Genomic DNA, 16,895 nt, shown 5'->3' on the forward strand with positions numbered 1-16,895 from the left:
ACAATGCAATAGAAAGCACAAAAACAGCGTCTCCGAAACAAAAAAAACTTCAGAGGTTTTCACACCGCGGTAAAGACAGCGCGTGGGAGGCGCGGTGGCCTTGTGGTTAGTGCGCTCGACTCCAGATCGAGCGGTCTGGGTTCGAGCCCTGGCCGGGGACATTGTGTTGTGTTCTTAGGCAAAACACCTTACTCTCACAATGCCTCTCTCTACCCAGGTATATAAATGGGTACCGGCGAACGTTACGCTGGGGAGTAACCCTGCGATGGACCAGCATCCCATCCAAGGGGGAGTAGAAATATTCGTAGTCGCTGCATGCTACTGAAACTGATGGGCGACTTGGTTCGTATGCAGACTTTGCAAAGCCTTTTGTAAAGTTCTAGTTTAAGGGTTATGCACGCGCTGTATTGCAACACAAATAATAGTAATAACGAAATATTAACGTTGATAGATATACTGTTTATTATTTTGTTTTAAAGGCATTGGGGTTACAACTAATTTATTATACATAGTTATTGTTGAAAGTGTTAAGTTTTTTTTTTTAGGTCCCTGCATCTGAAGCAAAGCGAACAGATTTATTTCCCATGGGTTTGCTGTGACTCAATATCTCCCGAGGGACTCTGAAAGATGAACTCTCCAGTCAATGTGTTTTTTCTCCTGCGCGCATGCGCTGTGCGTGGGTTCATTAGAGGCCTGAAAGGATCAACACCAGCGCTTTGTTTGACGCTCATCTGTTGAGTCTGTGAAGTGTTCTCGCTTTCACTTTCCTTTCGCATGGTGTTGTCCTGTTGAATCTCCGTGATGCTGCTCCTTCTCTGTTGTTCAGCGATTGTAGCGTCCTTTGACCCGAAGTTTTTTGACTGTGCAGAAGTGTCTCTCTTGTCTTTCGAATTGGCCACCGCTTTTGCCCTGGAGTTTTCGATTAGCGACGGGTCGGATTGTGACCTTCTCCTTGCATTGTTTCTCACACTCAGCATTCTGTTGACATTAATTGTTTTGCGCGCGATATTTCTAAACGTTTTCCTTCTCTGCCCCTGTGTGGATGCTTTTGCGTCTTCATCATTTCCTTTCGATTCGCTTGTCGATTCATCGCCGCCTTTATTTTCCTCGTTGTTCGTCACGTTTTCTTCCCCTAGAGAGATCGGTTTGTGCATGTTATGTATGGCCTCTGACGAGAGCTGTCCTTTCTGTTTCAAGCCTTTGAGCAAAGCTGTTGCTATAACAGAATGACCAATTTGTCGAAATTTGCCTTTGATTCTGAGTGTCTCCTCCATGGTCAACGTGGCAACTTCATCAGCTTCCGAATGGGCACGCCGTCCCCTCGGCGTAATCGGATGAGAGGGAAGATCGCAGGGGACAGATCGAGCCCTAGAGATCGTCGTATCAGCCCTACTTGGAGCGATCGGGCTTAACTTAGATGGCGACCGTGCGTTATAATCTACTTCAGTATCTTTACTTGCGCTCAACGGCCTGTCAAGTAGCGGGGTTTTTCTTTTCACCGAAGGGCTGCACTCTAGTGGAGGTTCTGGGGTTTTGATAATGGGTAGAAATCCACTTTTGCCACTGTCCTCGGAAACCGGCCGTTTCCCGGCGTAAAATGCCGGGGCGGAAATTTTTCCTTGTGAAAATCCTTTCTCACCAGAAATTCCTGGTGGAATATTTGGCTGCCTTTTAGGCAGTTCAAGAACGCTTATATTACGTTGTCGCGAGTTAGTCGAAGATGTTGACCCGTTCTGTTTCGTTTGAAATGAAGTTCTCGTTGAAGATGTTGGCACGTTAGTGCCGTCGGAGTCAAGTTTATTTGTACAACTTTGCTGAACGCTCGGCCAAGCCACGCTGTTCTTTGTTGACGGAGCAGAAACTTTTCGCAAATTCCTTTCAACTCCAGTACTTTCAACTGAGTTGTCCTCGACGGCGGCCGCTTGTACTTTCCTCCTTAGCGGCGCCCGAATCTGCAAGAGAGTTTCTTTGACTTTGGAAATCTCTCGAAGTTCTTTCTCTAGAAGTTTCTCTTCTCTTTGGTACATACTGAGTTGTTTTTGCATGGTTATCTCGTGCATTGCATTCCTGTGCTGCGCCACGCCATCTCGGTCCCATCTCTCGAACGCTTTTCCCTTTTGGCTGCTGTTCATCTTACAGTTAAAATATACAGTCGTTCTTGACGGCGCTGTTTCTTTAGCACTACACGGTCGTTGTGTGGATTTGTACACAAACACTCCAAATAGCGGATGCTGAAACAACAGAATGTCACTTCAAACTTAACTCTAATAACGTATGTTAATAGCTTTTGCAACCATAGCAAACAGCCCCTTGGGAAAAGAACGTTCTGCAAAGTTTACAAAACTAATTAATGACTGAACCAGTGACTGCTTTTTTAATGACGAACACGGAAAAGTATTTCGTGCATATTTGAGGCCAGAACTGCTGTCTTACTGAAACTGTTTTCCCGATGAGAGTTATCAGAATTACAGATCTAATTGCAATAAATTGTAAACTTGTTAAAAAGTTCTTATCTCTTTCAAGCCTTTATTAGTGTTTTAGTACGCCATTTATTGTACGGCTGGTAAATAACTTCTTTCTGTTTATGCATCAAGCGGTAATTAAAATTGTTTCACAATCATTGAATTCTAACACCATTTTTTTACGCTGCGCTTGGATTAGTTTCCTAATTGTTAAATTTCCTGCAAATCATTCGATTCTTGCACAATTTTAATTGGCTTGTATCTCTGAAGCATGAACCCGTATCTCATAATTACCAGGTGTTCTCTTGCAAATGCAAAAAAGTTATCTACAGACTGAATGTATTGTTAAGTTAGTCGACAATTGACCGAGTAAAAGAAGTTTATCAACCCGGAGAAAACTGTAATATAACTATAAGTTTTTCTCTGAGTTCCTGTTTGGAAGTTCTAAACCATCTATCCGTTGTGTTGTTCAGAGCAACACGTTTTCACCTTTCAAGTGTCTCCTAAAGATTCTTGTATTCTTGTGGACTGACTTTAAGAATTACCGATACTTCAATTTGGACACTGCCGAAAGATCTGTTAGAAAGTCCAAAGTTCAATGTTCTGCTTCGAAAACTATCAAAAACATAAATATTTCTTTTATGCCAGTTTCGTTCCAGTCTGTCGGTCAATTTTTCGATTCCGCAAAATAAATTCGTTATATATGTAACTTGCAATGTGGAAAATAGATTTCACAGAGCCAACAATGAGACTACATTAACAAAACACGAACTATAATGAAAGGATCTAATTGCTCAAAGGCGCCGCATAAAAGGCTCATCTTAAGCTTTGTGACATAAAAATCACTTTAACATTTAAATGTAAGCTGGAATGTATCTGTCGTTTTTAGCGCTATTTTAATGCTCTGGAAGAATACAGTTGTTATTAGGCCTGTTGCGATTGTACTCGTTAAATGCTGGATAGTTGCTCACGCATTTAGAAAAATGCTAAAAAATTGCAAAAAATTTAAGTGAAAACTGGGTTGCTACCTAAATTTAGAAAGATGCTACCTAAATTTCTTGATATTTTAATATGAACGTTGATTAAAAACTATATTTTTTGTTCTTCACAATAATTGCTAACATCAGTCAGAAAAATAGCTTGAACAAGTTAGCTTTAAAAAGTTGCTCGCAAATGTGGGCGAAATTTAAGTACACTCTGTAGGAACAAAACACCTGGTTCTTTTGACGTATTTGCGAACGTTGTCAATTGGCCGTGTTCAAATAAAGATTATCTATTTATCTATCTATGTCTTCAAACTCCAAAAAGTTGAGAAACATTCAAGAAATTCGCATAAATTGAAGTTTTCTATGAAATTGTTGACTTTTTCGTGCTTGATATGCGCTCTAAAACCTATATTTTACTCAAGCGTTGCTTAGAATGTCACTGACTTGCTCGAGGTTTCTAGATCCGTGCTCCAAAATGCCAAAAGTTGCCCAGACGTTGCCGCGCGCGTACAATCGGTGCAGGCCTACCCACAGATGTCAGGTATAGGATCTGAAGAGTTAACACCTCAAGGATTTGATCTTTCGTAAACCGGTTTTTCAATAAAAACCCCCTCGTGTTTTGCGAGGAAATCGAAACTGATCAGTTCCAGTTATAATCATTTGTTTTTATGATGTTTTCAAGTTAACGATATTATTTGATGTAAGAGAGGAAGAGTTATTGTTTGTGGTCATATTGATTGACAATATGATCACCGTAAAAGCTCTATGACGGGGGCTTATTTGACTTAGGGCTTAATACCAAAGAAGCGTGGGGGCGGAAGGGGATACGTTTACAGTCAATGCAGCATCGACCTCCTGGAGGTTTTTCAATTCATGTGTGAGACTTAAGTATTCAATTTTTGCACTCGAAGTGAGGATCACAAATCTCTACTTTTCGTAAGTTAAAAAAATTCTGAGCCCTTAGAGGAGCAGACCTGAGATGTTCTATTTTCAAGCGACAATCATCTACACATGGCCAGCGACAACGGTTGCCAAATGCCGGGATTTTTCAGATACAAATTAGAGAGTAACCGTAGTATCTTCAAGGCTATCCATAGAGCTTTTAGGCTAATCGGAGAAATAGGCTAATAAATCATTCCACATAATATAGCTGTACGGACTAGCATATGGTCTAATTTTAATTTTGCGGCTAGACTGTTCGCTTTTGTTTAGTACTGGCCCGTTTTATAGTTGTTTTTACTAGTTAAGCCACTTAAAGGCTTTCAAAGGAATTACGTCCAAGAGATCAATTTCCGCAGTGATCGAAAGAAGCGGTTATTTGCTAAAGCGACGTGTGATACCAACTGTATAATGCAACGAAAATTAATTAATAAATGACAAATAAAAATGTTTCAGAATGTTTAGAGAGGAAACCACATCAGCTCAAGCTGGTTTTAAATTCAGGCCAGGTTTCCTCAGGAGGGAGGAAAATTAAAACCGGGCCACACTGACTGAAGCCGATCACTGCTCATCGCCGGAGCGCCCGCCGTATCTGAAAACATTTTTACTGCACCGCAAAAATTGAGTGAATTACTGTAGTTAATTAGAAGATGTACAACGTGGTACTTCCTCAGTGAAACACTGTTTTTTAACAGTGACACGTTCCCATGACATTATTTCCTTGTGGTCCTTCTGGCGTGTTTTTAGAAACTACAGAAGCGAAACCTTGTAAATGTGTAATCACTGAAAAAAGGAGGACAATTTCAAAGCCTTGTTAGCTTTACGGATTGCCTCATTCATTTGAAAACAAATTTTTCAATTATTTTAGACACTTACTGGGGTAAGTAGCGTGACAAAATAATTTGTGAATGTTGTTTCGTCTTCGTGTGCTTCCCGAGAAAATTTCCTCCAGCACTGATTTCCTTGTACAAGAGTGCAAAGTTTCATTCAGCCTCTCAATGATTAAATTATTGTTCTATAATCTTTCAAACTGAAATTTATTAGTTTTTTTTTTTAATTGAGGGAGATAAGAGACTTTAAAGATAAAATGTTCGGCAGTATCTTCCGTGCGGAGTGAAGCACTCGTCTTCGAAAATACGGATTAACCCCCTTGATATATGGTTATATATGTCCGGGCACCTCACTTTCGAGGAAATTATGTTCTAAATTGACACACGCCTAGAAGATCGACAGACAGGTTACTCACATTTTGAAGGAATCTGCAGCGAACTGAGTTGCCTCTGGGACACGTTTCTCGACTAATGAGAAGAACGTTAGTTGTTACCTACGGCGTGAGAAAGCTTCCCGTTAAAATATCATTAATAAATCCTTGTCACGCAATCATTACGTTACGCAACTGTTGGAGCAGGTTGTGTCGTAAGCGAAGAACCAAGACACTCCAATGAACCAATCAAAACTGTAGCTGTCGCAAAGCGTAGGAGAGTCACGATTGGTTTTGGTCTTACTTTTGATTGGATGATAAAGCGGCACGTTTTTTTTTAAGCCAATCGCTTGGCGTTTAAAGCAAATTTGAATCAGACACCAGACAGTAATTGTATCACCGCTCGTATTTAATGAGAATACTATTTTTTCGGCCCAGGCCGAATATTCTATCTACTGAAAGCATGTTTCCTTCTGCAATTTAAAGAGATGCGAAAGTAGTGTATTGATTGATTGTAGATATCTATATCAGGTATTGGACCCCTATGACAAGTGCACTTGTTTGGGAAGTTCGGAACTAACTAATACAATTTAAAATGCTTGTTACAAAGAATTATTCAACTTTATTTTATTTGGATTTCGCTTTTTTACGTCTCGTCGGTAAATAAGTTTCTTAAGTTACATTTTTTCGGTTAGTACTTTTTCGAGTCAAAAAAATAAAATTACATTTATGGAGTAAATAAAAATACACATGTAAGACATGTTTCTCGTAGCTTTCTTAACCGGTACTTAGTTTTATAATAGAGATATTGCTACCTATGAGCAAAACGGGTAACAAGTCAAATTATACTTAAAAATAATTGCCATATTTCCTTATTTAACCTGTCAACGTATGCCAGTATTTGATCATATTTCGCGGATTCGTCATCATTTCAGTCCAGTGTTCGCACTCAGTCCCCCTGGCGTACATCATTCCTCCCAGCAGGACCCTACCGATTAACTGGTCTTCCTTCCCCCCTTCTCTGGAGTGCATAATTGAAACAAGAAGAGTACCAGAGCCCAGGTCATCCCCGGACACTGTGAAGTTAAAAGATTCGTTGTACAGTGGAGCGCGCGTTGCATGATGGACTGTACTTTTCTTCGTCTTGATTATTTTGTTACCAATTGAGAACGTCACTTTGGCATATGAATCTGAAAAAATAAAATACGATAAAAACAATCATCAGAAACACAATATCAGTAGAATGGAGATCTCGCATCCCTAAAGATTTCGCCAGGTTGTCTACTGGCGCCAAAAAGTGTTTCTGTTTTTTCTCGAAATTTTTCGTTAGGGTAACGTTCCTCAAAACATCTTCGACCAAGCCACAGAACGCTTCGTTTTCGAAACATCTTCGTCCAAGCCATAGAACGCTTCGTTTTCGATGACAACTTTTTGATATGGTTTGCATCGTTTTAGGGTGGAAGACGATTAAGAACGCATTTGAAATTATGCATTTTGAAACGAAAACATATTATTACGGAAGGGAGTTGAAAGGGCTTCCTTTACGGTGGTGAAAATTCTTCAGATGATCTAGAATGGTTTTCTATGGCATCTATTTAGTGATTGGTTCAATTCTTGTGACATTTTCAGATTTTCTAACCAATCACATAGGAGTTTTCGTCTCGGTCAATAAGATCTACAAACAAATCGTGATTTGCACTACGTGAATTTTCCCCGCGCTTTCCACTTTAAACAGACGCCCGTGGAAGAATAACAAAAATTCCTGAAATTAAGGCTCAATAGCTTTCCCCTTACGAGAATTGAAAATCATTTAAAGGAGAATCGCATTAAATAAATTTCCTATGTGTACAGATAAATTTAGCATTTCGGAAAGCAATAAATTTTCAAATACTGATAAAGAAATCGCAGTTATCGTAGAGGGCAAGGGTTTACTAGCAAAGTCATGGGCTCGTGAGCAAAGTGAATAATTCTGTACTGTCACCTGTCCCGTGGGGTTCCATTTTCTTTAGGTTGGCAGCTCTAAGAACGATAATTGTAAGTCTGTCCAGGGTGGGGTAGTAGGACATGGAAATGTGGATTTCGCCAAGTTCAGACGGGCTCTGAAACAAAACAAACAAATAAACGAAACAAAAAGTGCAATGAAATAAAAAGCAAAACAAGCGAAAATAATAAAAGTAAAAGTTATTATGAAAAGGTATGGAAGTGATATCGATAAAATGGCAATGTCACGTCAACTCGTTAAAGATCATCGTGTGGAAAAAAAGTCTGTTTCATGTCTTAACTTATCGCATGTTTATAAAATACTAACTGATATGTTTTGTCCGAGGTTCAATAAAAATCTAAACAACAGATAAAAAAACAGTCTTTGTAGCCAACTAGCAAGCATGCAGTTAGCAACAGCCGAAAATGTACCTTTGACGTCACTTTTAGAATCTTTTAGTTGGTTAATTACATATAAAAAGCAGCAGTTTCTGAAGGTCCACACTAGTCTCGTTACAGATTTTAACGGTACCTCCGCCCAATTCCCACCATTTACCTTCCCCAAAATACATTCCCACAAGCTGTCTGTCTCACCCAATAGGTTGCCAAATATGTCGAGAATTTAAGATCAAGGAAAGTCGAAAACAGTTGTCAACCACTGATAGTGTTTCAAAAATGAATTGAACTAGATAGGGTTCTGTGCTGTCAATCAAACCAACTATGGCATCTTTTGTCACTCTTCATTGGCCGCGGCGATGAAAAACCCAGTGAGATGCATGCTGTCATTTAGCTTCATTTGTGTCTTGTCGACTTTATCCCATTGTCCAAAGCGAATTTTGTTTCCAAACAAACTCTCTCCAACATTCTTTAGATGTCAAATGTTTATCGCGAGTTTAACAGAAAACACTGGAAAAGTCAAACTTCATGCGCCGTTTGTGAGCCATAGTAAATTTAATTAAGTAATAAATAACCAATTTATCAGCTGGTAGCTTGAGAAAAAACATCGTTATATGACGTAAACAGGATTAAAATAGTTCGACCAAAAAAAGTAGCGTCACATACCTCTTCAATAGCCACAAGATCTCTCCACAATTCGACTTTCTGATATGTATCCAACTCATTCAAAGGAAACAGCACCTCTCCTACCACAGTCTGCTGGCTCGCTCTATACCCGTCATATACGGACAAACGAAGTGTACACCTCTTGAGCTCCGAAACAGGCAGATTAAAATAGAACATTTCATCAAAGTTTGGTCGGCGCGTTTTCCTTTTGCATTTGCTCTGTGAGACGTTTTTCTCTTCTGGGCACAAAATGTGTAGTTTTACGAACGGATCGCACGTTATCGCAGTTTTGCTGCGAGGCGAAAGGTTTCGCGCCTTTATCAAAGTCACCGCTAGACTTTCCGCTGAGCTGTCGTATTCCAAGTTGAACCAAATGCGTCCGAGATGGTCTAAGGGATAGGGCTCTTCTTCGACGTCCTCATCTTCCTCAAGCGCGCTTGCCGGGCTTGGCTCGCGACTAGAAACCGATCTCGATGCTCGCCCTTCCAGTCGCTCTTGTGCGTCGTAGAACATTTCTTCGCTTGACATCGGCGATAACGACTCTTCGGACGACAGTATTTTCTCAGGCAGTCGACGTAGCAACTTTTTCTTCGGCGCGTGGGGCTGTTGAGCCGTTTTGACAGTAAATTCCGGTGGTTGAACAGCGGTTTTCGCTATCTGGGAGTATTGTTTATATTTTTCGGCCTTTCTGCGCTGTCTTCTGACGAGGTACAGCGTGACAAGAAGAATCACACTGAGCAAGCCAAGAGCGACTGTTAGTACCACAGGCAAGACTGGAACTGTAAAATCAAGAAAAAGGAAAAAGAAAACTTTGTCATCTACGGACGTGAGGTGTCGGAAGTTTCAGTTCACGAAAGTTCTTATTCGAGGATCCACTCCCATTAATCCGTTTATAATACCCATGCATTTCCCATCGACTGATGCCAAATCAGTTCAAGCACACAGTAGCAGAAAATAAAGAATATTGTCTTTTTATAATCAACAAATTATCAGACCTTCAACACAGTTTGTAAAACGCAGATAAAAAATCTCAACTGGGACTGAAAGGCTAACCTTGGGTAAAAAAAAGATGAAAATCAGTCTTCATGTATGGACTCGAATAGACCTTAAGTTGGTGTGATACAAGAGGAAAATATTCTTAAATTGCTGATCAAATTCTTTATTCTTGCCACTTGTATTCTTGTCAGTGCACTGATATTTGTAACGAGAAAATAGATTTTGGTCACCACTGCGGACATGACAGAAGATTCATGATAAGGTTAAATCAGACAGACTGTGAGTGGATTGAAATTAATACTTGGGATTAGAAACTTGAACTATGCACGGAAGCTCCATGTCTGTCAGTCGCACTGAGTGGGAAGAATGAACGGAAATATTTCTGTCTTTACAATAGGTCATTTCTCACAGAATGAGAGAAATGAAGTTTGTAGATTGATCGAGAACCACGAATCACTCTCGTCATTCTTTTCGGTGAGACGTTCTTACGCCCGCTTCAAGATGGAGGCCGGTTTACATTATGAATTTTTAAACACGCTCGTTGGTAATTTAGACTTGAAATTTTGCAAGGAGTTACTGTTTGGAGTGAGCAGGTTAGGCAGTGTGTTGGAATTATTTGTGGCATGGAACGTTTCCGTGATTTGGTGTTAATAAAAGTGGCTAGTATTCACACATAATCGTTATTGGAGGATGGCTAATGTGGACTTATGTGGTTGCGAATGTTTGGTAGAAACAAATCCGCTTGTATCAGTGGCACACGATTTTGAAGCCGAAAAATTTTCCGTATAATCTTTTTATTTCTCTCAAGCGAAGTCCGTTATTGCTTGTACCCGAAAATACAATGGAGTTTTCAGGTTTCATTTCATTAGTTGTAGAACATTATTGAGATTACGCGATACAATACGTCTGATATGGCAATACCTGTGGCAATACAGTAACATTCCTAAAGTAATGACCTTCGTTACACCCATCTTGGTCAGACAATAATAATTTCAATGCCTTATTTATAGACAGCTGCAAAGGATAAAATGTTGATGGAAGGATCAATACTACATCAAAACGCAGTTTCATGTTGACGTTCGAATGAGGGTCAGCTAAAACAAACATCATCTTGTTTTATCTATCAGTTTCCATTGCTTTTGATAATACTCTGGTTGGGTTTGAGGTCGTCCCTTTCGAAGGGTCGGTACTTTATGATTTGTTAATAATCTTTTAAATTTAATCGCGTTTTTTAGAGGGTCGTGACTTCATAATCTGTGTTACGAGTCCTATTTCGTTGTCAGATGACGGTTTCGCCCGTAATGTCTCATATCTGTTTGTCAGCAAATTCAAGTTTAGGTCCTTTCTAATTTCTTGGGTAGCCAGCCAAAATTTTGGATTCTTTGTCCGTCTATTCGACTCTGACTGGCCGATTCCCCACGAGCGTCAAAGGCTAACCCCACTAGCACCACTAGTATCTTGTATTTCAGTTATCTACAACAGAAGCTACAATCTAACATGCATAAAATGAAAGCCTTTCAGTTGTTGTGATCAGTTTCATGCCAGACAATTGACAGTGACATACAGATGGCAAAAATCCGTGAATATGATTGGCTAAAATCAATATTTATTGCGGTCTAGATTTCTCCACGTCTCTCGGCCGGTCCTGCTTTAAAATTTCCCGCGAGAAGTCACAACAAACAAACAAAAAAGATAAAATTTAAAACACTAGTTTCTTTTCTTCTAAAAATACTAAGTGGAAGAGCAAAAAGCCGTGAACTTGAAGAAAGGAACCAAAAATTCAGAAATGAGCCAACTTTGGTGAATTTAAGTTTAGCTCAAGTAGTCAAGGCATTGGATGAAGACGAAATCGGAGAAATTTTACTTGAAAGCCACAGGTGTCAAAAACGCTCAAAACGAGACTGAAAGTGGCTTAAACGGCTGTAAAAAGTGTTGTCGGTCAATGAAAGGGTTAGAGAAATAGAAAACAGACACGCCAGTGAGTACGACTTTCATTTCTCGTCTCAGTTCACAAGCAAAACTGATGTTGGCGTAAGGAGCGACCATTGAGCGGCTTTTTAGCGAGAACGATGACATCCTATTAATGACCTCTCTTGGTCGTTCTGTATGGGAGAACATTTAGATCGGCTGGTCGTGATCAAGTCTACGGCGGAGATTCTCGGCACAAAGATTCCGCTCCTTCCGGGGTAGTAAGAAGTAAAAGAGCAAACTTTAATTTGGGTTAATTCGTTCTTTTATACGCCGCGCAAAAAATGACAGGTTTGAACAATAAAACGTAATTTCCATATTTTTGTCAGCATGAAAACCTCGCTGCGCCGAGAAATTCCCTCTCCAGCTCTAAATTGTGGCAGATAACATCAAAGCAGTGGCTGTGCGGTTTAATAGCCAACGAAAAGCTTTAACACTTGATCAACAAATTGAATTTATCCTGTAAATTGGACACAACTCTATTTATTTATGTAAGGAAATCAGGTTATTTGTTATCGAGTCCATTTCTGGTGGGAGAAGGCAGACTGTCGAATTAATTTGACTTTCAAATTTGAGTTTTACAACCGCAATCAAATAAAGAGACAATTGAAAACAGAAAACAATTTTAAGAACAAAATAAGCTCATAGGCTTCGAGGTCTAAACATATGTCGTGCTTTTTGCTGTGCTAACTCGCGACTATCCTTAGTTTAGGGCAAGTATGAATGAAAAAAGAAAGAAAATGAAGTTGGAATCATAGGCATATATTTTCTGATTGCTTTTATTTTCTTATTTTTTTCATTTCCGCGTCGGCAAGAAAGAAAGTTTATTAAAGAGCGAAAAATCTTTAATTGATGCAAATAAAACGCTTGAAAACGAAAGAAGTTTTTCACAAGCGTATCAAAACCACTGACACTGGATTTCACAACAAACTGACGACTTTCGATCCATGATTGAAGTACAAACTGATTTAATCGTTCACTGTTAGCGCTTCTTCCCGTATAGCGAGGAAATACAACTGAATGCTCGTTTATTCGGTGTTTTTGGCGAAGAGAAATGAGTTAAATGTGTAAAATTCAAGGGCGACCTTTCCCCAAGAAATTTTGTTTTCATTTTATACGAATCAAAATATAATTTATTTAGTCTTGTTTAGTGCTTTGAGGTTAATACTAAAAATATCATGGGAGGGGGTGGGCAATCGGACTTAAAGAGGGGAAATTTTCTAAATCTGTTACATAGCAAGATTTCAGACGCGATTCGGTTTTAGAAATCGATTTCAGATCAACGGAAATATCTACTAAAACGATTCGCCTACAACGATTTTTAGAGGGCATCATTGAAATATAAAATAACGAATTCATTTACGGCTACTGAGAATAATATGAATACTTACATTTTGTATCCCTCGAAGAACGGTTTTCTAGGGCCGTATCAAGGAGTGTCGAATTATCCGCGAATCGATTTTGACTCCATTCGAATCTCCTCACCATCCTGGTGAGAAGCGAACTGGAAGGAAAAAATATTCCCGATGACCGCGCCGGAGAATCATTCACGTTTTGACACGCTTCGTCCGCTGGTATTAATTGTATGGTCCACGAGAAAGCTTTCAGCGGATCATTTGTTAGACTTCTAATTATATTCACGAAGTATTTGCAATTTAAATTTATTTGTTCCACGTTGCAGCTGGGTCCATAGAGCTTTTTATCTGGAAACTTTGATCTGCTGTTTTCAAATGTTCTGTTGGCCAACGACAAAACTTTTGATTGTTAATTGTTTTATTTCGTTTCTATTTCACATATTGTGACAGCTATCGCTGATTCACCCACGAGTTTATTTAGTTGTTCCATTTTAACTGTTGTCGGGACAGTTTATGAGTCGACAAAACACTACAACTGATTTTAAAATTGTATCCGGTGTAATGTATCGCGCTGAATAAATTTTTGAGACACTAGCCGAAGTTTTAAAAGTTATTTTACTCTTAAAGTGAAGAATGTTTTAGAGGCCCTACGAGAAAAGCGCTGAAGATGATTATAATCATAGTTTGACATCTTTTCATGCTACGAGCATACTTAATAACCGCGGTTCTAATTCAACGGACCTCCGGTCGTTGCTAATGTTTATGTGGTGAAAATTCGTCCATGCATCACTGAACATAAACAAAATGGCTAAATGACATGGGTTCCTGAAGCCAGCCAAAACGAAATGTATGGAAGAGAAACAAATCAATGGCAGGGCTAAAGAATAAAAGCAGAAGGTTAAAATTTTTAAACAATTTATTCGAATTACTTGATTGTCGTCTTAGTAATTAAAACGGAGTGTCCGTCAAACTGAAAGATCAGGTCAGTTTTAATATACGCGGCAGTAAACTTAAAATCATGCGATTTAATTTCAATTGAATGATTTCTTATCTAGCTGTTCGTCCGTTATCAGATAGCTGCGAAGAAAACGTTGGATTAAAATAAAATTATTTGTCAGAAACGGTAGTGCGGAGAAAGACGAAGAAAACCGAACAGGAACCTCGAAGAGAAACGCTTGCGAAACTCGCGCGTCGCGTCCGCCACGCGTTCATCGCGCGTTCTACCGTAAACGATGCCGAATTACGCAGCGACAGATACATTTAGCGACCTTCCATATACCTTTACGATATTTAATGATGGCTTAACTGTTATGGAACCGACAAGTTTTTGTCTGTTTGATGATTCTGTAGGCAGGTTTCAAAGCAATCCATTTCGTATTTGGAACTGATCCAGTCGTAATATGTTTCTTGGCCCAAAGCCGATTCTCAAAATGTGAATATGTTCCTTCTCTAGGTAAGATGTGTTTTGCTGCTGGTTGCTTTTTAAAGTTCCGCTTTTAAGCACATTGCCTCGAAATATTGAGCTATGAGGCTGCTGCTGAAACCAAAATATTACGAGAGCTTTCAATTTCCTTCGCTACATCGTCTACTTTCAGTTTTACTGCAAGAGTTATTATTATCAGACAGTTCACTATCATGCTAATCAAAAATTCGCCGGGGTAACCCGGCATTATTGGTTTCAGAAATCTGAACTCACCTCCAAGAGAGCAGAAAAAGTGAAATCCAGCAAGAAACAAAACAACATTTCAATAAGCAACAGTAATGATTGATCATTACCTTGCATGCATAAACTGATTCCAACAACTCAGCCCTCGTTCGGTTTCATTGGCTAGAGAAGTCTTGATCGACACCCGATAGGCCAATAAAAGGCAATCGAGCTAAGAGGTGTTCGTTTGCCTGCAATATACTCTCAAGAAAGCAATTAACGACTCTTCTTATCTAGATTTTTTATCAGTCGTTTTTCTTTTTATGTCAAAACACATCACAAAGTTTACCGAGCTGCAGTTTTTCCACCTCTTGTTGTAACCCATATCAACCTTCCGTGAAACAAATGACTTTTATGCAAATCATGGTTCCTGATAGGTAAGTGCTTTGTCAGCAGAAAGGTTTATTCGTTTCCAAATCAGTTTCGATCACAATCTCGCTCCCATTACTAGGTTGCTTTTATCGATTTTAGATCTTTCCCTGTAAAATGTTGTTTTCATTAAAATGTTTGTTATTAATTTGTTCAAATATTGATTTCTGTTTTCTCTTTGTTTGGGGACATCTCTTAAAATAATCCGGCCTGCAGCACGCTATTCATAACTGCAGCACGCCATCCAAAACACTGTGTGAAAGTCAATCCTTATTTCAATAGCAATCAATTTCACCATGATCGAATTTTACAGTTTTGAACATGTCTTGATCGAGTCCCATATTCTTCCAAGTAGCTTTATAGGAAATATTTGAAAAACAGTTGGGAGAGTTCGGATGATTAAGTTTGAAATCAGACTCTCTTTCATCTAGTCTTCCACGTGATCGCAAAAGCTCAGCATCCAAGTTCGCCTTTAGTTTTCCACTTTCGATGAAATGTTCGAACGCCAGTAGGGTCGATTTGCAGCACCAGTCACCATTAAAAACCCAGGGGGTAACAACTCCCCTTTCGGCTTGGAGCCCCCTCCCCTCAGCTATAGGCCATTGTGTTCCCTCAAACATTCTACTTCAAATAGCCAATTGATGGACATGTTTGTAATTAGAGGGGAAATCAATAGAAAACATAAAAACAATCGAAACCCGACGGCTTTTTTTTTTCCTGAAATTTCCACTTGTCATTCCCTAATCCTTTGATTAACCTATCTTCAGACGTTCTTATTTTTCGTGGCGGTAAACATTTCTTATTTTTCTTTGTTCCTTCACCACGAAAAAAAGAACGCCTGATCGAAGATTTTTCTCAATAAGCGATTTTCATAACGGGTGATATTTGAAAATGCTCTAAGAATTGCACACGCGTTTTGCGAGTGCAATTTGAAAGAATTTTTAAATACCACTCGTATTATAAATCTTTAATTGCTCGAGGTCTCGTGAGATTACCATTTGTGATATGACTGAGAAAAGAACTAACGTGCTGGCATTAATTTGGGCTGCTGCTGAAAACAGAAATTCAATATAAATTTGCCTGCTCTCAGCCAATCACAATCAGTACCAAGGACGGATCCAGCATTTTTCCTAAGATGGGGTGCACCACCAAGGAATAGCGTAACTGACTGGTGAGGTAAACAAATCATTTAAAAGCGAATACGAAGAAGAACGCTTCATCTCGGTTTGGGGGGGGGGGGGGGGGGGAAGATGCGCACCCCCTGCACCATCCTCCTAGATCCGCCCCTGAGTACACTGTATACTAGCTGATCAGAGTTTTCCACGGGTATTACATGCAACCAGAACGTTTTTAAGGGCAAAAACGAATCTAATAACTTTCCAATTCCATGACGTCCATGATGGACGACATTTTTTTCCTAAAGGTATCTTTGAGAGAAAAGGTTATGTTTAACAAAACCAGACAGTCAGGCTTTAAGTTTCCATAGAAATACTCAGCCAAAGAAACTTATGTTGTGAATGCATGCTTAGTCGAATGGAACTACGTAAAACCTCAAAACTACATAGGAGGTACAAAACGAAATTGTCAAGATGTTTAAAACTATTTTTTATTTTTTATTCTCAATTCTAAAAACATTGTAGAAAATAAATGCTGTGTTACATATGTAATCTACAAACTTTGTATAACATTTATTAAGATAAATTGAACTCAAAACGGAGGAAGAGTAGGGTAGATTCAATATTTCGATTGATAAAACTAGTTTTCGGCAGGGCCAGTGCTAGTCAAAGTAGTGGGCATGAAATCTGCCCGCTTTTCCCTTAAAACTATCATAGGAAGAGGAGGGTAAACAATTAAAGGTCATTAAATTAAAAG

General features: G+C 39.2%; 3 protein-coding genes across 4 annotated transcripts in view; all 3 read right to left on the reverse strand.

Moving 5' to 3' along the window:
- Window positions 1–532: 532 nt before the first annotated feature.
- On the reverse strand, window positions 533–5,645 carry LOC145500388 (uncharacterized). The gene is made up of 2 exons (XM_081479905.1): window positions 5,634–5,645; window positions 533–2,231 (listed from the first exon to the last, which is right to left on the reverse strand). Exon 2 carries the CDS (start codon window positions 2,130–2,132, stop codon window positions 576–578), a length of 1,557 nt encoding a protein of 518 aa, XP_081336031.1. The 5' UTR covers window positions 2,133–2,231; window positions 5,634–5,645; the 3' UTR covers window positions 533–575.
- Window positions 3,829–14,618, reverse strand: LOC145500377 (synaptotagmin-15-like). Its single transcript, XM_081479892.1, has 4 exons — window positions 12,986–14,618; window positions 8,631–9,409; window positions 7,570–7,687; window positions 3,829–6,778 (listed from the first exon to the last, which is right to left on the reverse strand). Exons 1-4 carry the CDS (start codon window positions 13,080–13,082, stop codon window positions 6,465–6,467), a joined length of 1,308 nt encoding a protein of 435 aa, XP_081336018.1. The 5' UTR covers window positions 13,083–14,618; the 3' UTR covers window positions 3,829–6,464.
- A 2,060-nt stretch (window positions 14,619–16,678) lies between these two features.
- The window catches only part of LOC145499761 (synaptotagmin-15-like), a 7,683-nt gene continuing 7,466 nt past the window's right edge, over window positions 16,679–16,895 (reverse strand). For both annotated transcript variants that reach the window (XM_081479285.1, XM_081479284.1), the window contains one exon: window positions 16,679–16,895. This exon is cut by the window's right edge and continues 1,411 nt beyond it. The gene's annotated coding sequence lies outside the window, so the exon portion shown is untranslated.

The sequence above is a fragment of the Orbicella franksi genome, chromosome 10, assembly GCF_964199315.1.
Source record: "Orbicella franksi chromosome 10, jaOrbFran1.1, whole genome shotgun sequence".
Lineage (NCBI taxonomy): Eukaryota > Metazoa > Cnidaria > Anthozoa > Scleractinia > Merulinidae > Orbicella > Orbicella franksi.